General features: G+C 37.9%; 1 protein-coding gene across 8 annotated transcripts in view; it reads left to right on the top strand.

Annotated features, from left to right (window-relative positions):
- Nucleotides 1-27470, top strand: part of KIDINS220 (kinase D interacting substrate 220) — a 118618-nt gene that overhangs the window by 53799 nt on the left and 37349 nt on the right. For all 8 annotated transcript variants that reach the window (XM_017853448.1, XM_017853459.1, XM_017853415.1 and 5 more), the window contains 9 exons: nucleotides 190-273; nucleotides 1014-1179; nucleotides 3497-3648; nucleotides 3827-4116; nucleotides 10404-10544; nucleotides 10656-10899; nucleotides 11058-11146; nucleotides 12869-13013; nucleotides 19265-19427. In XM_017853448.1, the coding sequence (XP_017708937.1) occupies nucleotides 190-273; nucleotides 1014-1179; nucleotides 3497-3648; nucleotides 3827-4116; nucleotides 10404-10544; nucleotides 10656-10899; nucleotides 11058-11146; nucleotides 12869-13013; nucleotides 19265-19427 (1474 nt within the window). The remainder of the gene's footprint in view (nucleotides 1-189; nucleotides 274-1013; nucleotides 1180-3496; nucleotides 3649-3826; nucleotides 4117-10403; nucleotides 10545-10655; nucleotides 10900-11057; nucleotides 11147-12868; nucleotides 13014-19264; nucleotides 19428-27470) is intronic.

Raw genomic sequence — 27470 nt, 5'->3', positions numbered from 1 at the left:
AAAAAAAAAAAAAAAAAAAAGAAAACTGCAAATCGTATTAAAAGTTGTATTTCTTAAAACAGGAATAAGATTTCATACTAAATTATCTTTCAGATGAAATGAAAACCTTCGCCGGACAACAGATTGAGCCTCTCTTTCAGTTCTCGTGGCTTGTAGTGTTTCTTACCCTGCTACTTTGTGGAGGGCTTGGTTTATTGTTTGCCTTCACGGTCCATCCGAATCTTGGAATAGCAGTGTCATTGAGCTTCTTGGCTCTCTTATATATATTCTTTAGTAAGTCTTTGCTTTTTATCTTTTCAAAAATGGAGAAAATGTTAAGATTCATAGATAATGAAAAAAACGTTATCTTTATCTGTCTTTGCAAACCTGTATGTGATTTTCACTAATAGGGTGAGAAAACTGACCTTTCTGCTACTTCATAAATCTTCCTAAAGGAACATTGCTCACAACTTGGCAGAAGTAGCTTATAAACTGATGTACTACTTGTTAATCTTGAAGCAAGACCCTAGATTATTATACTTACTTTAATTAATGATTTATATTTAAATCCTTTTTCTGAAAAGAAGGCTTCTGAGCCATCAGTGGTGTGCTCTTGAGCATTTTGACCATGTCTGTACTTTTAATTTTATCTAAAAGCAAAGTAAAAAAATATAATATAATCCCTATTCTTGGGGGTGTATTCAGTTGCAAGAAAGGAAATAGATTTACTGTAAGAGGAACTGATAACCAACTTTACCAGTTGCAAATAGTGATAAATCCAGAGTCATTTGCATTTGAATCTGAACTGCAGTTATGTTTCTGTTTAAGGCATATTTTAGCCAGTTTACTTTTCATTTTTCATATCTTCTGTATCTTAGGGGAAGTTAATGGAATTCTTTGAGGAGTAGTTAGGAAATAGTATGGGACCATAGAAAGCTATGTAAGCTTAGCTGTCATCGCTTGATATTTGATCTTTGGAGAAAAGATCTGCTTGACTGATGACTGCTTTGGATAACTTAAACTGTGAATTTCAGTTGTCATTTACTTTGGTGGACGAAGAGAAGGAGAGAGTTGGAATTGGGCCTGGGTCCTCAGCACTAGATTGGCAAGACATATTGGATATTTGGAACTGCTCCTTAAATTGATGTTTGTGAATCCACCTGAGTTGCCAGAGCAGACTACTAAAGCTTTACCTGTGAGGTGAGTTGTTCCATTTGACAGAAGAAATCTTCAGTGAGATTCAGGAAAAAATATTTTTCACTTCAAAAAATTTATAGGGGCCGGGCATGGTGACTCAGCCTTGCAATACCAGCACTTTGGGAGGCAGAGGTGGGCAGATTACCTGAGGTCAGGAGTTCGAGACCAGCCTGCCCAACATGGTGAAACCCCATCTCTACTAAAAATACAAAACTAGAGGGGGCGTCATGGTGCATTCCCGTAGTCCCAGCTACTTGGAAGGATGAAGCAGGAGAATCGCTTGAACCCAGGAGGCAGAGGTTGCAGTGAGCCAGGATCGTGCCATTGTACTCCAGCCTGGGTGACAAGAACGAAACTCTATCTCAAAAAAAAAAAAAGTTTATAGAGTATAATTTCTCAATGTATGTTCCAAAAAACATTGGTACCTGGAAACTTTTACATACAAAAATAAAAACATGCCCTGGTCAAATACTGTGGGAAACACTTCAGATTATGTATCCCTCTTATACGTTAAAGGATCAGAGGCACCTTTCCATAAAGAAACCTGTTTAACCTTTATTTACCAAATTTTATTTGAGCATAAACCTTTTCTCCCTGTGATGTCACTTGTTACCGTCCTTTGGAACACACTTTGAAGAGAGCACTGGATGGAGGAAGGGTCCAGCCAATGGCCTTGGTTCCCAGAGAGCTCCTGGTTGGAGACCTGGCCCCTCCTTATGTGAGCAGTTAACCTGGGGAAACCCAGCTCCCTTCTCTGAGCTGTGCTTTTCTCAGCTCAGGAAATATATTCACGTCTATCTAAAATTATTATTCATACTAAGTGGGAAATTTATGAGAAAACAGAAAAGATGAAAAATGTTTAAGTCCAGGAATAAAGGAAAGGTAGAGGACTCCAGAGGAAAGTAAAATGGAAAAAAAGAAAAAAGAAAAAAAGGCTAGAAAATTAAAAGCAAAAGAAATTCAGTGGAAGTAAGCAATGTAAGAATTTAAATTGTATTAAGGCCAGATGTGGTGGCTCACACCTGTAATCCCAGCACTGTGGGAGGCCGAAGCAGGCAATTGGTTGCACTCAGGAGTTCGCAGCAAGCCTGGGTAATGGCGAAACCCCATCTCTACAAAAAATAGAAAAATTAGCTGGGTGTGGTGGCACGTGCCTGTAGTTCTAGCTACTTGGGAGGCTGAAGTGGGAGAACTGCTTAAGCTTGGGAGGTTGAGGGTACAGTGAGCCAAGATCATGCCACTGCACTCCAGCCTGGGCGACAAAGTGAGACCCTGTCTCTAAATAAATAAATAAAAAGCATTAAAAGATGAAACAATTTTAAATTATAAGAAAAAATAAGTGTGATTTAAGATGAAAATAAATAGGCCAAATCAGATAAAATATTAAAACTGAATATAAGAGAAAAATAAAGGTGAAAACTTTTAAGTAACTAGCATATAGAATTCAGTATTAAGAAAAGGATTTAAAAGTGAAAAAGTTAAAAGGAAAACAGAATAAAATAATTGGGAGAATGTTTTACAGAAAATAAGGAAACCAGTCTAATTAATGAGGTGGTAATTTTTGTTTTTTCAGTTAGAAAAATTAAAATAGCATCATCAAGACCACACAGTATAATACAGATTGTATTCTGAGAGCAGTGCTTATCTACTGGACTGAGATGAGAGTTTAATTTACAGATGGAAGGGAGAAAGGAACTAATACAGAAATAATAATGATTCAGAGACTCAGAACACAAATAATTCACTTAATTTTTAAGAACAATTGTGAAGAGAATACTTTACAACTATTTCTCAATCCCTGGTAGACGTTGAGGCTATAAATAAAATAAGCCATTCTAAAACTTGAGTTTTTAAATGGTATTACTGGGCTTGAAATTCTTTAATGAATGTAATTACTATTTTTTCAGGGTTAGAGTCTCTTTCGTTGGTGTTAGAAAACTTTCTTTGTGCAACTCTTGGTGGCCACATTGTGACACGGGTGTCACCTTTTAACCATTGTGTCATCAGATCTGCTGGGGTGTCCGGTACTCCACATCTAAGTTCTGGCATAACTTCCCCCCGACTGTCCTTAGTCAGAATTACTTCATATGACCCTGCATATTTCACTTTTATTACTGTTTTTTTCCTAAGAAAAGTATGTAAGATTTTAGAAGTGGAAGCTACCTGATTACAAATTCTTTTCCCTCCCTGGAATTTAAAAAACAACATTTTGAAAGAGAAATAAAATAAAGGGTAAATGATGCAAAGATGACATACATACATTTAAGTTATTTGTTACTTTAGATGCCAAAGTAATGTTTGATTTGTTCTCTTCTTCAAGGTTTTTGTTTACAGATTACAATAGACTGTCCAGTGTAGGTGGAGAAACTTCTCTGGCTGAAATGATTGCAACCCTCTCGGATGCTTGTGAGAGAGAGTTTGGCTTTTTGGCAACCAGGCTTTTTCGAGTATTCAAGACTGAAGATACTCAGGGTAGGATTTCCTTCCTTCCTTCTTTGTGTGTAAGGGGTTGGGGTGGGATGGATGTTCAGTTTTATTTTCATGAAATACACCTTGAACATTGGACTCGTCAGGTACTGTGACTATAATGTTAGGATTTTCTAGATACTTGATATGTTAGTAATTATTAAAACCATTTGTTGCATTACAGGTAAAAAGAAATGGAAAAAAACCTGTTGTCTCCCATCTTTTGTCATCTTCCTTTTTATCATTGGCTGCATTATATCTGGAATTACTCTTCTGGCTATATTTAGAGTTGACCCAAAGCATCTGACTGTAAATGCTGTCCTCATATCAATCGCATCTATAGTGGGATTGGCCTTTGTGTTGAACTGTCGTACATGGTGGCAAGTGCTGGACTCCCTCCTGAATTCCCAAAGAAAACGCCTCCATAATGCAGCCTCCAAACTGCATAAATTGAAAAGTGAAGGATTCATGAAAGTAAGCACCCACTGGTTATTAGAAAAAATTGTAATGTGAATATGCTGCCACTGCCATGCTCATTTGGGCTTTAGGAAGTATACTCTCTAAGTGTTAAAGTGTTGCATTTATTTTAGGTTAGTTAATTTGTTCATTCATTCATTCATTCATTCAAGACTATAATTTAAGGTAGTTTTAAGTTCACAGCAAAATTTAGAGGGAGGTGCAAAGATATCCCATATACCCACTTCCCCTACACATACACAGCCTCCCCAGTTAGCACCATTACTACCAGAGCAGTACATTTGTTGCAACTGACGAACTTAGGTTGACACATCATAATCACCCAGCATCCCTAGTTTACATTAGGGTTCACTCTTGGTGTGGTACATTCTATGGACTTGGACAAATGTGTAACATGTATCCACCATTATAGTCTTACACAGAGTAGATTTGTTGCCCTCAAAATCTTCTGTGCTTCACCTGTTCACACCTGTTCACCCTTCCCTCCACCCTCCTCCCTCATCCCTGGCTACCATTTCTTTTTCCTATCACCATAGTTTTGCCCTTTCCAGAATGTCATCTAGTTGAATCATACATGTGTAGTCTTTTCCGATTGGCTTTGTTCACATAGTCATATGCATTTAGTTTCCCTTCGTGTCTTTTCATGGCTTGCTAGCTCATTTCTTTTTAGCATGGCTCATATTCCATTATCTGGATATATCACAGTTCGTTTATACATTTACCTACTGAAGGACATCTTTATTGCTTCCAGGTTTTGGCAAGTATGAATAAGGCTGCTATAAACTTTTGTGTACAGGCTTTTGTGTGAACATAAAGGAGTTGAAAACTCCTTTGGGTAAATACCAAGGAGTGTGATTGCTAGCTTGTATGGTGTTTCGTTTTGTTAGAAACAACCAAACTGTCTTCCAAGGTGGCTGTACTATTTTGCATTCCCACCAGAAATGAATGAGGCTCCCGTTGCTCCACATCACATCCTCACCAGCATTTGGTGTTATTGGTGTTCTGGATTTTGGCCATTCTGATAGGTGTGCAGTGGTATCTTATTGTTTGAATTTGCATCTCCCTGATTACACGTGTTGTGGAGCATATTTTCATGTGCTTATTTGCTATCTGTATGTCTTCTTTGGTGAATTCGCTGTTAAGGTCTTCGGCTTATTTTTCAATCGGGTTGTTCATTTTCTTATTGTTGAGTTTTAAGAGTTCTTTGTATATTTTGGATAATAGTCCTTTATCAGATATGCTTTTTGCAAATATTTTTTCCCATTCTTTGGGTTGCTTTTCATTCACTTGACAGTGTCTTTTGCAGAACAGACGTTTTAAATGACGTCTAGCTTATTCTCTCTTTCATGGATCTTGCTGTGGTGTACTATCTAAAAAGTTAACACCAAACTTATAGTCATCTAGATTTTATCCTCTGTTATTTTGTAGGTGTTTTATATTTTTACATTTAGGTCTTTGAGCTATTTTGAGTTAATTTTTGTGAAGTGTGAGTGTGTCTAGATTCTCTTCTTTCTTGCTGGCTTCCTTGCTTCTTCTTCTGTTCTCCTCTGTTCTGTTCTCTTCTCTTCTCCTCTCTCTCCTCTCTTCTCTTTCTTTACCTTTTCTTTTCTTTTTTTGTTTCCAGTTGTTCCAGAACCATTTGTTAAAAAGACTATTTCTTCCATTGTATTGCCTTTGCCACTTGTCAAAGACCAATTGACTACATTTGTGTAGGTCTGTTTCTGGGCGCTCTTTTCTCTTTGTCTATTTGTTTACCCATACCACACTGTTTGATTACTCTAGCTTTATTTTCTTGAAGTTGGGTAGTGTCAGTCTCCTTCAATATTGTGTCGGCTATTCTGGGTCTTTTTCTCCTCATAGGAACTTTTGATTCACCTTAAATAACTTGCTGGGATTTTCATTGAGATTGCATTAAATCTATAGGTCAAGTATTGAGTCTTCCTATCCATGAACATGGAATATCTCCTCATTTATTTAGTTCTTCCTTGATTTCCTTCAAGAGTTTTGTAGTTTTCTAATATAGATCTTATACATATTTTGTTAGATTTATACCTATTTCATTTTTTGCAATGTTAATATAGATAGTAGTTGTGTTCTTAATTTCATGTTTGACTTGTTCATTGCTGATATGTAGGAAAGTGATCAAATTTTGTACATTTGTCTGAAACCTTGCTATAATTGTTTGTTAGTCCCAGGAGGTTTTTTTGTTGTTGATTCTTTCAGTTTTTCTACATAGAGTCAAGTCACCTGTGAACTAAGACAGGTTTCTTTCTTCCCAGTCTTCATACCTTTTATTTCCTTTGTTGTTGTTGTTGTTTGTTTTATTGCATTAGTTAGGACTTCCAGTACTATGTTGAAAAGGAGTGGTAAGAAAAGGGACATCCTTGCCTCGTTCCTGATCTTAGTATATGTTCTCATGTTCTCACCATTAAGTATGATGTTAACTATGGATGTTCTTTATCAAGTTGAAGAAGTTCCTCTCTGTTTCTAGTTTACTGAGAGTTTCTACCATGAATGGGTGTTGGCCTTTTCTGTATCTATTTATATGATCATGTGATCTTTCTTCTTCAGTCGTTTTTTTTTTTTTTTTTTTTTTTTTAAAGACTGAGTTTCATTCTTGTTGCCCAGGCTGGAGTGCAGGAGTACAGTGGTACCATCTCAGTTCACTACAACCACCGCCTCCCGGGTTCAAGTGATTCTCCTGCCTCAGCCTCCCAAGTTGGTAAGATTACAGGAATGCATCACCATGCCCAGCTAATTTTGTATTTTTAGTAGAGATGGGGTTTCACCATGTTGATCAGGCTGGTCTCGAACTCCTGACCTCAGACGACCCACCCTCCTTGGCCTCCCAGAGTGCTGGGATTACAGTTGTGAGCCATTGTGCCCAGCTTAGTCTGTTGATGTGATGGATTACATTAATTGATTTTTGACTGTGGAACCAGCCCTACCTACCTGGCATAAATCTCACTTGATTGTGGTGTATAATTCTTTTTATATATTTTGCATATGATTTGCTAATATTTTGTTGAGGATTTTTGCATCTATGCCCATGAGATATTTATTGGTCTGTAGTTTGCTTTTCTTGTCATGACTTTGGTTTTGGTATTAGGGTGATGCTGACTTCATAGAATGAGTTAGGAAGCATTCCCTTTGCTTCTGTCTTCTGAAAGATGCTATGTAGAGTTAGTATAATTTCTTCTGTAAGTACTTGGTAGACTTCACTCATGAACCCTTCTGGGCCTGGTGCTTTCTGTTTTGAAAAATTATTATTGATGCAGTTTCTTCAGTAGATACAGGCCTGTTCTTATGAATTTTGGCAAATTATGTCTTTCAAAGAACTGGTCCGTTTATCTAAGTTATCAAATTTGTGGGCATAGAGTTGTTCGTAGTATCCCTTTATTATCCTGTTTTTTCCATGAGGTCTAAAGCGATAACCTCTCTTTCATGTGCTGTTATTCTGAATTTGTGTTCCCTCTTCTTTCATCTTCGTTAGTCCAAGGCTTACTGGTTGTGTTTACCTTTTGACCTAACTAGCTTTTGGTTTCATTGTTTTATTTCTGTTTTAGTTTTTATTATTTCTTTTCTTCTGATGACTTTGCATTTAATTTGCTCTTCTTTTTCTGCTTTCCTGAGGTGGAAGCTTAGATTATTAATTTTTATTTTAGTTTTATTTATTTATTTTTTGAGATGGAATCTTACTGTGTTGCCCAGGCTGTAGTGCAGTGGTGCGATCCCAGCTCACTGCAACCTCTGCCCCCTGGGCTCAAGGAATCCTCCCACCTCAGCCTGCCGAGTAGTTGGGACCACAGGCAACATGCCAGCACGCCTGGCTAATTTTTATAGAGTTAGGGTTTCATCGTGTTGCCCACACTGGTCTCGAACTCCTGAGCTCAAGTGCTCCACCCTGCTTGACCTCCCAAAGTGCTGGGATTACAGGCATGAGCCACTGCACCCAGCCAGATTATTGATTTTATATTTTTATTCTTTACTAATACATGCATTCAGTGCTATACATTTTCTTCTTAGCAGTTCTTTTGCTGCATCCCACAAATTTTGATAAGTTGTGTTGCCGTTTTTATTTAGTTCAAAATATTTTAAAATTTCTCTTGAGATTTTTTTTCTTTGACCCATGTGTTATTTGGAAGTGTGTTTTAAAATCTGTACATGTTTTGGGATTTTCCAATTATCTTTCTGTTTTTGATTTCTAGTTTAATTCCACCAAGGGAAGACATTGTATGCATGCTTTCTATTTTAAATTTGTTGCTGGGCGCGGTGGCTCACGCCTGTAATCCCGGCACTTTGGGAGGCCGAGGCGGGTTAATCATGAGGTCAGGAGATCGAGACCATCCTGGTTAACATGGTGAAACCCTGTCTCTACTTAAAATACAAAATATTAGCCAGGCGTGGTGGTGGGTGCCTGTAGCCCCAGCTACTCAGGAGGCCGAGACAGGAGAATGGCGTGAACCCGGGAAGCGGAGCTTGCAGTGAGTTGAGATTGTGCCACTGCACTCCAGCTCAGGTGACAGAGCGAGACTCCGTCTCAAAAAAAAAAAAAAAAAAAATTTGTTATGGTGTGTTTTATGGCTCAGAATGTGGTCCATCTTGGTGAATGCTTTATGTGAATTTTTTTTTTTTTGGATGAAGTAGCTGTAGATGTCTGTTATACCAAATTGATTGATGGTGGTGTTGAGCTGAACTGCGTCCTTACTGGTTTTATGACTGCTGCATCTGTCCTTGTAGAATGGTGTTGAGGTCTCCAGCTATGATAGTGTATTTATCTATTTCTTCTTGCAGTTCTGTCAGCTTTTGTTTTATATATTTTGATTCTCTGTTCTTAGATATGTAAATGTTTAGGATTGTTATGTCTCCTTAGAGAATCAGCTCCTTTGTTGTTATGTAATGCCCCTCTTTAATCCCAGTTACTTTCCTTGCTTTGAAGTCTACTCTGTCTGTCTGAAATTAATATAGTTACTCCCACTCTCTTTTGATTGGTGTTGGTATATCTTTCTCCATTCATTTACTTTTAATCTACATGTGTCTTTTTATGTAAGGTGGGTTTCTTATAGGTAACAAAATTAGCTCTTGTTTTTTGATCATCTCTGACATCTCTTTCTTCTAACTGGTATCTTTAGAACACTGACGTTCAAAGGTATAATTGATTTAGATGAATTAATATCCATTGCATTTGCTACTGTTTTCTATTTGTTGCTCTATTTGTTCCTATTTTTGTCTTCTACTCTTCTTTTTGTCTTTTATGCTTTTATTGAGCATTTTATATGATTCCATTTTCTCACCTTTCTTAGCATATCAATTGTACTTTTTTTTAAACTTTTTTTTGAGTGGTTGCCCTACAGTTTGCAATATGCATTTACAATGAATCCAAGCCCACTTTCAAGTAATACTGTATCACTTCTCAGGTAGTTTATCTTATAAAAGCAAAATAATCCTAATTTCTCTCTCCCATCTCCAGTATCATTGTTGTCCTTAATTTCATTTACATATACAAGCATACATATTAAATATGCACATTATACACACACACACCCACACACATATATAAGCATACATAATCAAGGAGTGGCCACTTCTAAAGTGTTTACATATATGTAGAACCAGAAACCAGCAGTCCTTTTATTTGTTTTGAGTTCTATTCCAGATTTTTCCAGTGGAAGTACATATTTGGAGTGAGAAACATTATAACAATAGCATGTTTTTATAAAATAGACTTTTATAAGTTATTTGAAAGAGTTAGCAACTACTATCTAACAATGTAAGTTCCTCTAGAGCCCAGTAAAGAGATCTGTTTTTAAAAATAGCAAATTGAACCACCAAAATAAATAATACAGGATTTTGTTTTTCAAAGTGAAAGGAACTTTATAGAATTCTGCAGCTCATTCCTGTGGTCAAGGTCAGATGCCATCACGGAGCCAGCAGTAGTGTAGTGCTTCGATCATTTGGATTTGCATCCAGATCTGAATCTTTTGACATTCAGAGCCTCTGACCTTGGCAAGTTAGTCACTCAACCCAGTTTGTTCTTTTTAGAACAGATGTGGTAGTGTCTATCCCACAGTGTCATTCTGAGGATCAACCGCTGTAATTTATGTGTAGTCACTTGGTAAATTGTGAAATACTTGCTCTTATTTTAAGTGGAACCACAGCTGGCAGCACGGACTTTGAATGTCTTCTGTTCCTATTAGATGACTTTCTATCACACTTTCTAAGAAATATGTTTAAGCTTCTTGGGTCTTCCTTCAGTGCTTTCTGTACCTTCCTTTGCAATACAGGTTCTTAAATGTGAAGTAGAATTGATGGCCAGGATGGCAAAAACCATTGACAGCTTCACTCAGAATCAGACAAGGCTGGTCGTCATCATCGATGGATTAGATGCCTGTGAACAGGACAAAGTCCTTCAGATGCTGGACACTGTACGTTTGCGCCACCTCAAAAGTCGCCATTGTTATTTATTATCCTGTTTTTTCCTTATTCTTTTGGACAATTAAAATGTGTGTTACAACTGTACATGTCTTCTACCACAGGTCCGAGTTCTGTTTTCAAAAGGCCCTTTCATTGCCATTTTTGCAAGTGATCCACATATTATCATAAAGGCAATTAACCAGAACCTCAATAGTGTGCTTCGGGATTCGAATATAAATGGCCATGACTACATGCGCAACATAGTGCATTTGCCTGTGTTCCTTAATAGTCGTGGACTGAGCAATGCAAGAAAATTTCTCGTAACTTCAGCAACAAATGGGGATGTTCCATGCTCAGATACTACAGGTAAAGCTCAGGCTCCTAAAGTACTTTGAGTTTGAAATAGTTTTGTCGTTTCTTTATGGCGACTCACTTTTTTACCTTGAAAAATGTTGTGATTTCACATTTCTTTAAATATCATATACAACAGAATTTTGGTGTAAGTGATGCTGTCTTGCTTTAAGGGATACAGGAAGATGCTGACAGGAGAGTTTCACAGAACAGCCTTGGGGAGATGACAAAACTTGGTAGCAAGACAGCTCTCAATAGGCGGGTAAGATGCCATTGGTTTCGATCTGTATGTTTGTATTGCCACTTAAGTAATATTTTGTAAATATTGCATTAAGCTCTTCAAATAAACATTATCATTGAATTCCCTTTCAGCTTCATGTGTTTCAGGGAATGTTCGCACCTAGAACCCTAACAACTGTACTTCGTATAGGGGTCCCAACCTGTTCTCAGCCCAGGTGCTGCTCCTGATCCCTCAGATCTTAAAGCTTGCCAAATGATTTCATCCAGGGTTGAGAACCACTGTATTCATTCCTGGTCAGGTTGAGCTATGCCTGTTGCCACCATAGCAGTAGGGGAGAAAGGTTTGTAGTGTGAGAAAACTCCTGGCTTTGTCTTCCTGTTGGCCGTCCTTCCCTAAATGCTTGTGGGATGCTCACTCTTTTTTCTCTACCACATAGTGACTTGTGTCCTTCCCAGCCACTGGGGGTTTCTCCTTCAACACACTGGTTGTCCCTGACCTCCCCATCTTGTTTGTATGGAACGAGGGCATGTTCTGTGTATATGTCTGTATGCAAATGACAGGGAGATAATCACTTGCAGGGCAGTTGTGACAGTGCCACTCACACTCATTGAAGTTGGGCTACTGTTGGCCTTGTGTTTTTTTCTGATTTGCTACCATTAAGTTTGGATGTTTTACTTTTAAAAAAAAAGTCTTCAGTGACATGTTGATTTTATGCCTCTACCTTTTACAGATATGGATGCAAAGTTAATATGATGAATGACAGTTGACAGCACTAAATTCAGAGATGTATATAACTTACCATTTTTAATTTCTTGCCTGGCATCCTTGGGTGCCGCATGGTTGCATCCATCCTTCCCGTGCATCAGGACCTTAGACAAGAGCACACCGTGGTTGTACCTGTTCCTCCTCTTATGAGATGGAATTCCTTTAGCCCATCCACCCTGTAGAGTGCCTTTCGTTCATATGGAGATGTGAGGATAGTTAGAGAGGCTGTCCCTTTGACATAGTTTTCACGTGCTTTAAAATAACCTAAACATCAGGCCAGGTGCAGTGCTCATGCCTGTAATCCTAGCACTTTGGGAGGATGAAGTGGGAGGATCACTTGAGACCAGGAGTTCGATACCAGCTGGGCAACGTAGTCACACCCTCTACATAAAATAGGAATAAAAAATTAGCTGAGTGTGGTTGTGCATGCCTGTAGTCCCAACTACTCAGAAGGCTGACGTGGGAGGATTGCGCAAGCCCAGAACATCCAGGTGGCAGTGAGCTATGATTGCCCTACTGTACTCCAGCCTGGGTAGCAGAGAGAGACCCTGTCTAATAATAATAATAACCTAAAAATCAAAATGCTGAATCCTTAAAACCAGACAAGGGCTTATTCGCTGTATTATTTAAGGGTTCCTATAAATAGCCAGACCCCATGGAGTTTGAATATCATTCTCTGTACACAATTCTGCTTACTTAGAATTGTAAAGGCATTGAGCTTCCTCTAACTGTACCACTGTAACTTAAAATGCATCTGAAGCTAAACCGTAGCATTTGATGCAGTTGCTGTGAATATGACTTTACAATTGCTTTGTGAAGATTCTACCTCACGGATAATAATTTATTAGTGTATGATATTCCTCTTTGACTAAAACTTTGGAATTTTTGTTGTTATAAACATTTATTAACATCTCAAAAAGCCTTAATTTCCTAGACTGGACGCATGGGTTCCTTCTCACTGATGATGTGCTGTTTCAGGACACTTACCGAAGAAGGCAGATGCAGAGGACCATCACTCGCCAGATGTCCTTTGATCTTACAAAACTGCTGGTTACCGAGGACTGGTTCAGTGACATCAGTCCCCAGACCATGAGAAGATTACTTAATATTGTTTCTGTGACAGGTGACTTTTGTCTCTTATTGTCTATGATAGATAATAAACTTTAACATTCACAAAACCATTTAATTTCAGAAACAAAGGTATGTATTGTGTGTATATGTTTACATTGCTGAATAGTGGGCTTATTTGTATTAAGTGCACTTAATGAAGTCAGTTTTAGTTTTAGTTTTGACAATGAAAAGTCAAAACTGAGATATTATCACTGTCAGCTGTATACCATTATTTTAAAACTTTATGATTTAAAAAATCTTTCACTTAATCTGAAGTTTAATTTTTCTTTTGCTGTAAAGATAATTTAATTCTAATTCATATTACTGAGTATAAATCAGCTTATAGGCCGGGCGCGGTGGCTCAAGCCTGTAATCCCAGCACTTTGGGAGGCCGAGACGGGCAGATCACGAGGTCAGGAGATCGAGACCATCCTGGCTAACACGGTGAAACCCCGTCTCTACTAAAATACAAAAAAACTAGCCGGGCGAGGTGGCGGGCGCCTGTAGTCCCAGCTACTCCGGAGGCTGAGGCAGGGGAATGGTGTAAACCCGGGAGGTGGAGCTTGCAGTGAGCTGAGATCCGGCCACTGCACTCCAGCCCGGGAGACAGAGCCAGACTCTGTCTCAAAAAAAAAAAAAAAAAAAAAAAAAAATTAGCTTATAATTTACAGTGTTGAAACTCAGATGTTATATGCTATTATTGTTTTAATTTTCAAATGATATTTTTGAATAAAAAATATTGACAATAAAATTGAGGATTATTGCCTGTGCCGGAAGTCCCTGCATGGAAGTCTGCTCCCTGCCTTGTGAATTCCTGCTTGTTCGTAGCTTCAGGGCGACCACATCAAGACTTGTAAGTTAGTTTGTAAAATGTATGTCTCTTTGCAAGGTATTGATTGGTACTTTGTAATATTTACTAGTGTTAACTCTATTATGATAGTTATACTAGAATTGTGTTTTATATTGTTGAGGTTCATGCTGTGAACTGTATTCCAAGTGAGGTTGTATCTAATATACTTACAATATTTTTGGTACTTAAATTCCTTTAAGTGAGTTCTCAAGCCTCACTGTATTTATGTTCAACAATGGGAATGTTTTAGTATGTTATCAACATATATATATTCATTTAACAGATGTGTAGTGAGTGTCTACCTTATGCCAGGTAACATTTCTGTCCTTTGTGGAGATAAGCAATGAACAAGATAAAGTCTCTGCCCTAATAGAGAAGACCAAAAGATATAACGTCACAGAATGATGTGTGTCGTGAAAACAAGACTGTAAACAGGAGATAGCCCTCCCTCTCACTCGAAAATTACTCCCATCAACACACAGATTGTTTCTCCCTTCCCAAGAAAAGCTGCTCTTGACTGCACCTCTGCCTCTAGCTACTACCCCATTTCTCAGCAAAGCTCCTCAAAAGACTTGTCTGTCCCTGTGTCTCATATTCATCTCCCTCTGTTTTCTCTAACCTATTCCAATAATCTCTTGCTCTCAGTTCAGTAAAATTGCATTTTCAAGGTCACCAGTGGTTTCTATGTTATAAAATTCAGTGGTCAGGCCAGCGCTCATCTTATTTGACCCCCTTAGTGGCGTTTGACAGTGTGTTGATCACTTTTCCTCTTTGAAAAACTTTTCTTCCTTTGGCTTCCAGAATGCCACACCGACTGGATTTCCTCCTTCTGCACTGGTGGTTAGTCTTCATCTCCCTGTACCATTTAGCATTGCAATGCTCTTGGGTGCGTTTCTTGGAGTTCTCCTTTTCTATTTAGACCTGCTACCTTGGTGATCACATTTACTCTGAAAGGCTTAAATGCCATCTATATGCCAGCGACTCTCAAATATGTATCTTCAGCCCTATAGCTAGCTCTTCAGTTGCTTGTTTGACATCTAATGGTGTCAACATAGATCTGACACATAACGTGTCTACAATTGAACTTTCGATTCTCTGACTCAAACTTCATCCATCCATGTCTTTCCTGTCTATTAATCCAACTCTTCCAATTCCTTAAGTAAGAAAAGCTTGCTCTTTCTTTCATATACCACCACCAATCTACTAGTAAATTCTGTAGCACCGTCTTCAGTCCATTTCCAAAATAGTAAGCACTGTTCACCGTTTCTAGCATACCACCCTCATTACATACATTATCGTGTTCTACCTTTATTAATTATGGAAATAGTCTGACTGGTCTCTACTCCTGTCTTTTTCTCTCTACAGCCTATTCTCCATACGGCAGCCACAGTGATTCTTTTAAAATAGAAGCCAGTCATGTTATGTCTCTCCTCAGAACTCCGTAATGTGTCCTCATTTCACTGAAAATAAATATCTAAGTCCTTATAGTTTCCTACAAAGCCCTTTATGATCTGCCTTTCTGCATCTCCTTCCCCCTTCTGACCTCATCTCCCACCATTCTCCTCCTCCATCCCGTGCTGACTTCTTTGCTGTTCCTTGAAAATGTCAGACATGCTCCCATCCATAGGCTCCTGCGATTGCTATTTCTTCTGCCTGTACAGATTGTTCTTTGGATGTATGCATCATGGGGTTTCTCACTTCCTTTTAAGTCTTTGCTTAAATGTCAGCTTTTCTACAAGATCTTCCCTCACCATCTTGTATAAAATGACATCTTCTTCGGTATGCCTTGTGTTGCCCTTCCCTGCTTTACTCAACATAAAAAGTCACCTCTAATTCACCACATCATTTACTTTTTTGTTTGTTTGCTTCTTTGGTTTTTGTCTGTCTCCCCTCAGTAGAATTTCAAATCCACCTGGCAAAGGTTTTCTATCTGTCTACCTTTCTTTTTTCTTTTTTTTGAGGCAAAGTCTCGCCCTGTTGCCCAGACTGGAGCGCAGTGGCGTGATCTCAGCTCACTGCAACCTCCGCCTCCCGGGTTCAAGCGATTCTCCTGTGCCAGCCTCCCAGGTAGCTGGGATTACAGGCACATGCCAGCACGCCTGGCTAATTTTTATATTTTTAGTAGAGACAGGATTTCTCCTTGTTGGTCAGGCTGGTCTCGAACTCCTGATCCGCCCACCTCGGCCTCCCAAAGTGCTGGGATTACAGGCGTGAGTCACTGCGCCCGGCCTTCTATCTATCTTTCTTATTTCTGTTTTCTCAGCACCCAGAACAATGTCTGGGATGCTGTTGTTGAATGACTAAGAGACCTGAATGAAGGGGGAACTGAGTTTTATATCTGTCTTGAGAAAAGCATCTTAACAGGAGGAAGAGCAAGTGTGAAGGCTCTGGGGTGGAAATCCAGGAACAGCTGGAGGCCAGTGTGGTTGCACTTTGGGGATCAAAAGAGAATGGTGGGAAGTGATGTCAAAGAACTAGCCACTGGCCGGTTGTGCTGGCTCATGCCTCTAATCCCAGCGCTTTGGGAGGCTGAGGCAGGTGGATCACTTGAGGTCAGGAGTTCAAGACCAGCCTGGCCAACATGATGAAACCCCATCTCTACTAAAAATACAAAAATTAGCAGGCGTGGTGGTACACACCTGTAATCCCAGCTACTCAGGAGGCTGAGGAAGGAGAATTGCTTGAACCCAGAAGGCAGAGTTTGCAGTAAGCCGAGATTGCGCCACTGCACTCCAGCCTGAGTGACAGAGTGAGACTCCATCTTAAAAAAAACAAAAAAAAAACAAAAACAACTAGCCCCCCTGGGTAGTTCACTTTGAGCCTTACGGGCCCCAAATCCATAGAAAGGATTTTGGGTTACAGTTAGACATTTTCAGACACGCTAAAGAGGACCAAGTTAACATCATTTAATAGTTGATACTGAGATACACATTTTTAAAAATAATGATGTTTACACATTTCAGAATAGAAAGAAAATGTCTTCCTAAAGCCACATTTCAAATGTAAGAATTTTTCTAATATTAGTCTTTGACTATACAGTAGACTTTCTAATTGTTAAATGAGAGATTTTTTTTTATGTCTCATCAAATGTAGCTCTGCCCATGAAAAATTTCTAAGTAAAATTTTCGTTTTATAAAAGCCCCTTAATGCCATTAGTTTCATTGCTTAAAAGTGCTGTGTTGAAAAATAATACATAGATTTAAATCTGTGTATTTTAATGAAATTTTGATTTCTTTTTTGGTGATGTTTTCCATTTCTTTGGGTAACATTAGTTGGAAGTGTGTAGGGAACTATATTTTATTGGAAAGGATAGAATTTGAAGGCAAAAGACTTGGGTTTGAGTCCTGGGCATGTTACTTAGCCTCTTGAATCCCCAATTCTCATGTATGCAAAAGCGTATGTTACCTGCTGAACACCATGCAAATAGTTGTTGCTATTAGGAAAGTCATGCAACAGAGAGACTAATACCAGGAAAGAATTCGAGGTTTTAGCAGATAAATATTGGTAAGTATTTAGTTGAGTGGTTTCCTAATTAAAAATTGTGCTTTATCAAATATACTTTATTTCAAACTTGTTTTGTTGGATTGTTTTGGAAGATAAGATTAAAAAATTATCTTAGACATATTCGTTGTTCAGAATTTTCTTTTGATATTGCTTTATTTTTTAGCTAATTTTAGGCTAGATATATTCTTAGGATAGAATATTTAATTTTAGTCACTCATTATAGGCTAGATATATTCTTAGGATAGAATATTTATTTTTATTCACTCTTTTTTTTTTTTTTGAGATAGTCTCGCTCTGTCCACCAGGCTGGAGTGTGGTGGTGTGATCTTGGCTCACTGTAACCTCCACCTCCCAGGTTCAAGTGATTCTTCTGCCTCAGCCTCTCGAGTAGCTGGGACTACAGGCACCTGCCACCATGCTTGGCTAATTTTTGTATTTTCAGTAGAGGCAGAATTTCACCATATTGGCCAGGCTGTTCTTGAACTCCTGACCTCAAATGATCCTCCCACCTCTGCCTCCGAAAGTGCTGGGATTATAGGTGTGAGCCTCCGTGCCTGGCCTATTCACTCATACTTTTAAAATAGTTTTCCAGTTCTCTCTGTCTACCAGTTCCTTCATGACTTTGCATGCATGCGTGGTGCATTTGCTCTTCCTTTTGTTTGAATGTCCTCACTCTGCTTCCCTTCCCTGCCAGCCTGTGCCTTCCCACCAGACTAACTTGGGTTCATCCTTCATAGCTTAGTTCTAGTGGTTAGTTATATTCTTTTTGTGTGTGTGTCTTTTTCTTTTTAGTGGTTATATTCTTAAGGAAACCTTCCCTTAACTGCCGCTTCTGGATTTGGTGCTCATTTTCTCTTTTCACACAGCACTGTGTGTGTATCTCCATCATAGCCATATCGCCATCAAATGCTCACATCTTACCTGCCAGGGAAAAGGAATCCAGCCATGAAAATATAAATTCTGTGTATGAGCAGATTTGCTGAGGGAGTGAGGGCCTGGTGATATAGGAAGAATTGGATTGGGGCTTACATATCTATATATCTGTATCTATCTATATATGTATATCTATATATCTATTGGTAGTAGGGAAAGGAATAACTCATATTGGAACAAAACAAGTAGGTATGTTAGTCTACATACAAACAAAATTGATAATGATGAAGTAAAATTGACAGTGTTTGAAAATTTAACAACAGTATCAGCAGCTCAGAATTCCTACCAAGTCACAGTGAAACATGATGCAATGAAACAAGGCCTCCGTTCTAAAAGTTTGAGGATTGCGACTGTCTACCTGTACAGATGCCTAGTGGTAGAACAGCGAATTAGAGTCCTCAGAAAATCCCAGGATAGACAAGGTTGTTTTAAAATACATAAATAATAAATATTGGAAACATTACAACTCAGTTGGTAGGTTACTTACATAGATGACCCTTAGTATGTGAAAATGAAAGCGTGTGGGATTGCCCATTCATCCATAATACAACGAGAATGGACTGGCATATTTGGATCTGTTTATAGTCCATCAGATCTCAGCAGATGGCACTTTAGAGGACTGGGGTCCATTGTGGGTAAATGGATGTTCTGCTCAATGATTGTGGTTGGTGTTGAACTGTGTGACACAGTTCTGAAAGATGTTTGTCTGCATGTATGTGGTCGAAGAAGTGTATCTCACCAGTGGCAAATCAAACAACCAAAAATTGCTTTAGAATTGAAATTGTGTTTAAGCCCTAAAAGCTTTACTTAGTGCAGCTCTTCTAAAATGAAGCCATGGCAGTACTAGATTTGAATTTTAGTATAAATTAAATGGTAAATTTTAGAAATTTAAAATATTTGGGAATATACCACCTGTTTTACTTAACATACTATTACACATCTGTTAATTTTAAAATGTTTTTGTATTTTTTTAAAAGGGCGATTACTGAGAGCCAATCAGATTAGTTTCAACTGGGACAGGCTTGCTAGCTGGATCAACCTCACCGAGCAGTGGCCATACCGGACTTCATGGCTCATATTATATTTGGAAGAGACTGAAGGTATTCCAGATCAAATGACATTAAAAACCATCTACGAAAGGTACCTTTTTTTACCTCTTTATATTTTACTGTATTTTAGATTGAGTTAAAAAAAAAACAAAAACGCATATAAAGCAGACAATACAAAATAATATGTATAAAATGTATACTTCTGGATTTAATCATTCTTATTAATTCCATTATAATTTTGGAGTTGTATTAGCACAGGTATATATCCCATCATGTAAAAATCTATGACTTTATTTGTACGTGCTTTTCCTTTTTCAGATATATAAAGTTTATTTAAAATTTTTTAAATTTTTTAGAAACAGGATCTCTCTCTGTCACTCAGGTTGGAGCACAATGGCACAATCATAGCTCACTGTAGCCTCAAACTCCTGGACTCAAGTTATCCTCCCATCTCAGCCTCCCAAGTAGCTGGGACTGTAGGTGTGCACCAAGACGCCTGGCTCTTTCTTTTTATTTTTTGTAGAGGCAGGGACTTGCAGTGTTGCCCAGGCTGGTCTTAAACTCCTGAGCTCAAGCAGTTCTCCTGTCTTGGCCTCCCAAAGTGCTGGGATTACAGGCGTGAACCACTGTGCCCAGCCTTAGTGTGTAGTTTATATATTAAAACTTCTAAGGTTTCAGATAACTTTTATTTCCTTAGAGTATTGTCAGTACGTGGTTTTCTTATTTTTCTAGTTCCTATTTTTTATGTACACATTTAATGTTTTCTAAGTAAATAACTGGTTTTAGAATTATAGAGGTTGTTGTATTAGTCCACAGACTTGAGCTCTTCTGGGTTTTGCTGTTTAATTTATGTGAAATTAGTTGAGTGGTTTAAACCTGTGTGCTGTACCAAGTAGGTATTCCAGTAGATGCAGTGATATATAATTACCGTCTGCCTATTGAGAAGTGGTACTGCATTGCATCTGGTCTTTGAGGTTTTACAAATCATCTTATTGTGAGATGCATGCTTCGTTTTTCTCTTGGCTCTGTAGTACAATATTTTATTGTACATACAAGGTTTTATTTTGTGAATAAACGTTTGTATTCTAGTACAGGTGCTATATAATTATGAATGCCTGCTAGTAACAGTAATTACTAAGCGGTTAAAACTTAACTTTTAAAAAGATTTAAGTGCTTCATAATAATTCATACCAACATAATTAGGTTTATTTTTTGCATGTTATATTGATACATAAAGCCCTATTTAATATAAACAGGTAATCCCTTGACACTGTCATCTGTCCTTGAGATTGTTGTTGTTATCATTTGTGTGAAATTAAAATATGTCATAAAAAAGAAGAAGCCTTCATTTAGGAACTGTGGAGTGATGGCTTAAGAAACAATAGTGGAAGGAATTTGCAGCTGCTTCAGATTCTTAGGCCCTGTCTGAATTGGTATTGTTTAGGAGAAGTATATTACTCCAGGAATGTATTTCTAGATTTCAAGAAATTTGTAAACTTGGGCACAGGAGAACTAGTTGTCTCACATGGGTTCTTACTTAAGGAGGTTGGGTCACTTCGTGTTCCTGACCTCCTTCCTTCACGTCAGGTACTCTGCTAGGTGCCTTAGGTATTCTTGAAGCTTTGGAAAGTGTGGAGGTGTTAGACGGGGATAGAATGAGGGATGTGAACTTTGCTTTGCCATTAAACCAACTCATTACTTTAAACTTCGGCATTTGGCAGGCTTGTCATCTGTGACTGCGCTGGATTTGGGGTGATTTTGAGATGCTCTTCTTCTCTTTTTGGTGAAATAAGTATATTTAAGTCTTAAATGCCTGCAACTACTTACAAAGAATATTTTGTAGCTAGTCTAAGGAAGAGAAAAAGTATAGTAAGCAGTCTTTGATAATTTGTAGGAATTGACTTAAAATCATTACATATAATAAGGATTTGGAATGAAAACCCATAGGAAGACACTTTGATCAATATATTGAAAAGCCAGATATTAAAGTATGTGAGAATAATCTGGATGATTATGTTTCTAGTTAACTGTAGTTGAGTTCTTTGATGCTATTGCTTGTCATTTGAAAGAGAAAATTTTATTTACAGTCGACAAAAAGCAGCAGTATGTAATTGATATTCATTTATTGTATTAAAGAAATCTGATTTGGTAAAAACAATCAGAAAATAGTATTTTAATGCTAGTAGTGAAATTTATTTTTTTAATCCATAAAAGCCTCATTTATTTTTATAGCAATTTGATGACACATCTGCTGGCTTTATTCAGGTGAAAAAGAAAATGTTGGTTCTTGGTGTTTGGTGAAATTGTGTTGTTAAATTATTTTTTAAATTGTTCAACTTTTAACAAATGACATTTGATACTAACACTGGAAAGCAATTTCAGCGAATTAAATAGACCCCTCTGTAAACCACAGTAACATTAAGATGACACACTGTTCATTCAAGATGGTTTTAATTGGTACAATTATTGTAATTTTCTTGCAATTATGTGTTGAGCTGAAAGCTTTTGTCTGGATCATTTGAGAGTTTTTTTTTTTTTTTTTTTTTTTTGAACATACATTTAGTAAGAAAGGGAGTAAAATAAAAACTAAAAATTTTCTGTCTAGTTTTTATTGCAGCATTTTAGGCAACCATTGAAATATTTTAGTCTAAAACTTTATTTCTGGCATTGAAAGCAGAATGATAGTGGTTTTAAAAAAATGAATTTAAGTAGTTTTCATGAAGATAGTGTTTTAAATTTCTGTTTTGACACTGCTCAGTCAATCTTTTACCCAGGATGATATGGTCAGAATAATTTTGCAATAAGGATAACAACATTCTTTATTTTGATACTTTATTTTGATGTTTAAAGAACAGTTGAATAAGTTCTAAGGGTGCTTCAGAATGGTAGCCATTTTCCATTTCATTGAAATAGCAGTTTGCTGTACAGACACTATGGACATCTAATTTATGACTTTAATAGACCTATCTGTTATTTTTAAATTATTCAAGTAATGGTGTTTCTATGCATTAGTTAGGGCATTCTCATAATAAAATGTCATATTTCATGATAACCCTCCTGATACTCACCCAAAACTTTCATAAGCTTCATTTTATCACATCTAGTCATCTCATACCTCTTGTAGCTCTCACTAACCTGCTTGCTCTCTCCATCATTTTCTGGGTGATGATCAGCTCTCCTTCCCTCTCTTCCCCACCATCATTTGGCCTGGATTATGCACAGGCTTGTTTGTTTTGCCTGTGGACTTAAGTTATGAATGTGGATAGCATGAAAAATTTAACATTAGGTAGTTTAGAGGAAGTTGTCGCTTCATCTCGTTTGTGGTACAAAGTCCATCCTTTGTACTGATAATTTTCTCTTTAGTTTTAAGATGCTAGCAATATTTATTCCAAAACTGTTTAATGCATGCTATTTTGGTGTTTTTAATATATAGCTTAGAATCTAAATGAAATTCTTTGTTTTTGATATATTACTTATCTGTAGGTAGTGGTGTTGTCATCATTCAAAATTTACTAAATTACTATCTTTTATATAATTATTGTTTCCATCTTTATTCTCAAAACACACTTGCTTTGACTGCAGAGGTTCAATATTTTATCCATATCTTTATCTTTTTAAAGAGAAAGCCTGATCTAGTTATTTGCAAAATTATAAGATAATTCCCCATATAGGAGAGGAAACTTAAGCAGGTTTTTACCGAAATAAAGATTGTGTCATCTATAATAGAAATCATATTTTATCTGGACAGAAATAAATGACATTTGTATATCTGCCAAGTTCAGTGTGAAGAGTGAGCCTGCAGACCTTGTATAAAGATGCCCATAATCAGATGTAATGTTGACCATTCAGTGTGCATTTCTGGATTGGCATTATTTTTCCCCAAGTCTTTGTGAAAATTGGACAATTCAGATTTCTAAAGATAAAGGTGAAGGGCATAATTTTTAAACTTATTTTGACGTATCTGTAAATCATGCCTACTTTCATTGTTTGGAGAAAACAGTGAAATGCATTAAAGTAGACGTGTTTGGCTTTTTCTTAGTTTACCTATTTGTGTATTTGGCTACTTATTTATTTTGTTGTTGTTACTAGACTTCTAGCAACATCCAAAGATGTGAGAGAAATTAAGGGGAGAAAGCTTAAAATTCACTCATTTATTCAGAAAACACTTATTGGACACCTATTATGGACCAGGCACAGTTCTAAGAGCTTGGGTGTATCCATGAACAAAACCAGCAAAGATCCCTGCGCCGAGGAGCTTGCAGTCTGTCAGAGAGTGATGGGTAATAAACAACATATATAATACATAATTAGCATGTTAAAAGGCAGCAAGTGTGGTGGAAAGGATAAAAGGTAGAAGAGAGTTAAGGAGATGAAGGGTTGTGCAGGTTCTGCGTTAAGTAAGGGGATCAGGATTGTCCTCATGGAGAAGGGAAGAGTTGAGGAAGGGTTGAAGGAGGCAAGAGAGTTTTCCAGGCAGGTATCTGACAAAGCATTTCCAGGCAGAGGGAACAGTTCTTGGCCAGAGAGCACCTGGAATCAATGTTGAAGGAACAGCAACAAGGGAGCTGATGTGGTGAGATGGGGTGCAGTGAAGCGAGTGAGTAGGAGGTCAGGTCGGGTCACCAGTGGGGTTCATGGACCCCTTTTGGAGGACTGTGGTAAGGACCTTGGCTTTTACCCTGAGTAAGATGGGGATTCATTGCAGGGTCTTGAAAAATTTGTAGCCATTACCCTGATGCTTCAGGGCCTATTTGCTGTGTCAGTGCAGCTTGGCCTGAGTTAGGGAATCCTGTTGATTTAAGGGAGCTTATTTTGAGACTGTCACAGTGGGAAGGGAATAGGAATGAACCTGGGTAGAAAAATTAAGGTAAATGAAAAGTTCAGAAAGTAATTGGCTATCCCACAGTAAAGATGAAATGATGAATAGAGTTGGGCATGGCGGAGTATGCCTGTAATCCCAGCTACTTGGGAGGCTGAGGTAGGAGCATCACTTGAGCCTGGGAGTTGGAGGCTGCAGCGTGCCATGACTGTGCCTATGAATAGCCACCACACTCCAGCGTGGGTGACATAGTGAAACCTTGTCTTTTAAAAATAATAAAAGATGGGTTATAGAAGTAGCACATTGTGGCATTTTCTATGTGAGCTAGGAAGTAAATAGCCTCACCTACAGTCCTGTTGCAGGGTATTGAAAGAAAACGTTATTCTAAACATCTGCAAGAATTTATAAGACTAATTTCCCTTTGTGTCTCCCCGTCTCAATACTTTCTTGTTTCTTAGGATCGTTTTATTCTTTATTTTTTAGTGATGGATTTATAGCCAACTTTTTGTATCATTTAAAAAATTGCCTTCCTTCCCTTTTCTTGCCAACTACATGGTCTGGCTCTCTGATATACAAACCCCTGGCTGAGAGTGAATGAAAGGTGATTTTTGTGGCATTGAAGACTGCTAGGTGTAGGACAGATATCATGGGCAGGAGAGCAACTAATGAGTTGCTTTTAGAGTAATACTGATTTTGACTTACAGATAGTGTGAAGTGCAAGTGATGGTCTGTGCATCTCAAATTGGGCTCTAAAGACAAAAAGACATAATTGGTCAAAGTCTGTATGCAGGCACCAGGTTTCAGCTGGAGTTCCCAGTGTCCTCAGCCTGGTTCTGGCTCCTTTTCCCTCTTACTGTTTACTTTTCATGTGCTTCTCTCTCTGGCCCCTCCCACCTCCTTCTTCTGGTCTCATCTTAAATGTTACTACCTTAGGAAGCCTTTTGTTACCAAGCCCCCATCCTTTGAGGCTTTATTAGGTTAGTCCTTTATGTACTAGTATGTTCTTTAATAGCACTGGCCATAGTTACCTTCTTATAAGTATTTGCATTGCTATTTCTTTAATATTTGTCTCCTGAATGAATACACTTCATGAACTGTAACTTTCTTAAACATTGCTGATTTGTTTTGCTTCTAGACAAGTGATCGGTATTTAGGCAGTAGTGGGTATTTCTGAAAGAACAAAGAAATCTGATGATAACTTTTGGATTGAGGAAGGCATGGATTGGGGAGGTGGTAGATGAGAAGCCTCACTTTATCTTGAAAAGAATACTGTCCATCCAGATACTTCATTCTTTAGGCTTAAATATAGGCAAAATGTTTATTTTGTTATATACCAGTATATCCCTGGGCCGGACACATAGGAACGTCTCAGTACACATTGACTGAAGGATGACTGTATATTTCACCTACCACTTGGTTTCTGCCTTATGTCAGGTGATGCTAAAATCACAGCAATGTTTTTGAAGGCATTCCCTGTAACTCTGAGTTCAGCTGCGTTTCTAAGGTTTCTTACATTCATAATCCATTTATGAATGCCATGGTCTGGTGGGGTTGTTTTGTGTTTTTTAAAATGTTTATTTCAATAGCTTTTGGAGTACAAGTGGTTTTTGTTGCATGGATGGATTATATAGTGGTGAATTCTGAGATTTTAGTGCACCCATTACCCAAGCAGTGTGGATTGTACCTAGTGTGTAGTTTTTTGTCCCTAGCCTTCCTCCCATCCTGTCCCTTCTGAGTCTCTAAAGTCTATTATTTTACTCTGTGTGCCTTTGCTTACTCATAACTTGGCTCCCGCTTATAAGTAAGAACATATGGTTGTTGGTTTTCCACTCTTGTGTTACTTCACTTAGAATAATGGTCTCAAGCTTCATCCGAGTTGCTGCAGAATATGTTATTTTGTTCCTTTTAATGGCTGAATAGTATTCCTTGGTGTATATAAACCACATTTTCTTCATCCACTCCTTAGTCAGTGGGCATTTAGGTTGGTTCCACATCTTTGCAATTGTGAATTGTGCTGCTATAAACATGTATCTGCAAGTGTCTTTTTCATATAATGCCTTTTTTCCCTTTGGGTAGATACCCAGTAGTGGGCTTGCTGGATCAAATGGTGGATCTACATTTAGCTCTTTGAGGAATCTCCATACTGTTTTCCATAGAGATTGTACTAATTTACACTCTGGTGGAGTTGCTTTGGATTGGCTACTTCCGGACAGGTTCCTCTCACTTCAGATTCTTCTTACGGACTCAATTTCTTCTTAGAGACTTGTCAGAATTGTTTTTAAAGGATGACTCCAGTTCTGTTGTGCTAACCATTTTAATTGTGTTCATTTATTAAACAAATATTTATAGAATTTATTATATGTGGGGCACAGTCTGATAGAAGTAGTAGCTAATATATTATGTGAGCCCTCATTCTGTCCCATGCATTGGATTAAGCGCTTTACCTAGATTATCACATTTAATGCAGGCTGCATATCCCTAATCTGAAAATCTGAAATCTGAAATGCCCCCAAATCTGAAACTGAGTGCCAACGTGATGTTCAAAGGAAATGCTCACTGGAGCATTTGGGATTTTGGATTTTTGGATTAGGAATGTTCAGCTGGTACTGCCGACACTCCCACATCTGAAACACTTCTGGTCCCAAGCATTTCCGATAAGAAATTCTCAACCTGTGCTTCTAACCCTAAGAGGCAGAGAGTAGGAGTTACCTAAGACCTCACAGCTGTAACTGTCGCTTCCCCAAGTCTATTTCTGGGGGCCAGGAGCCTGTCCTCTGTAGCTGCCAGCTAGGCAGTGGGTCTGAGATACGAGAAATATAGAAGTAAGTATTTTAATTTCCAGATAGATTTTAACTTTTCATTGATGTATCTGTGAGTATTTAGAATAACTTGTTACGTATCAATGGGAATGTTATAGCAGGTAGAAATTTTTCTGCAGTGTTGAATTTATCTTTTCTATTAAAAAATGTGAACAACTTATCAACATATACAATCTCAGATAAATGCTTTATTTAGTTCTAATTGTGTCTAGTAACTGTGCTAGGTTTTGGGTGGAAAGCTTTGAAAAATCACTTCTGATATTTAGCACTTAAACATCTGGTACATCTGTTTGTTTAAGCCTTTATACCATTTTTATGTCTACTATATGACTATAATTTTTTTAGATAACTTTTTCAATAGGTTTTCTTTTTTTTTTCTTGAGATGGAGTCTCGCTCTGTTGCCCAGGCTGGAGTGCAGTGGCGCAATCTCGGCTCACTGCAAGCTCCGCCTCTTGGGTTCAGGCCATTCTCCTGCCTCAGCCTCCTGAGTAGCTG

Source organism: Rhinopithecus bieti, unplaced genomic scaffold (assembly GCF_001698545.2).
Source record: "Rhinopithecus bieti isolate Rb0 unplaced genomic scaffold, ASM169854v2 scaffold_1530, whole genome shotgun sequence".
In the NCBI taxonomy this organism is placed as follows: domain Eukaryota; kingdom Metazoa; phylum Chordata; class Mammalia; order Primates; family Cercopithecidae; genus Rhinopithecus; species Rhinopithecus bieti.
Note: the sequence above shows the minus strand (reverse complement) of the source record. Positions and strands in the feature narration are given on the sequence as shown.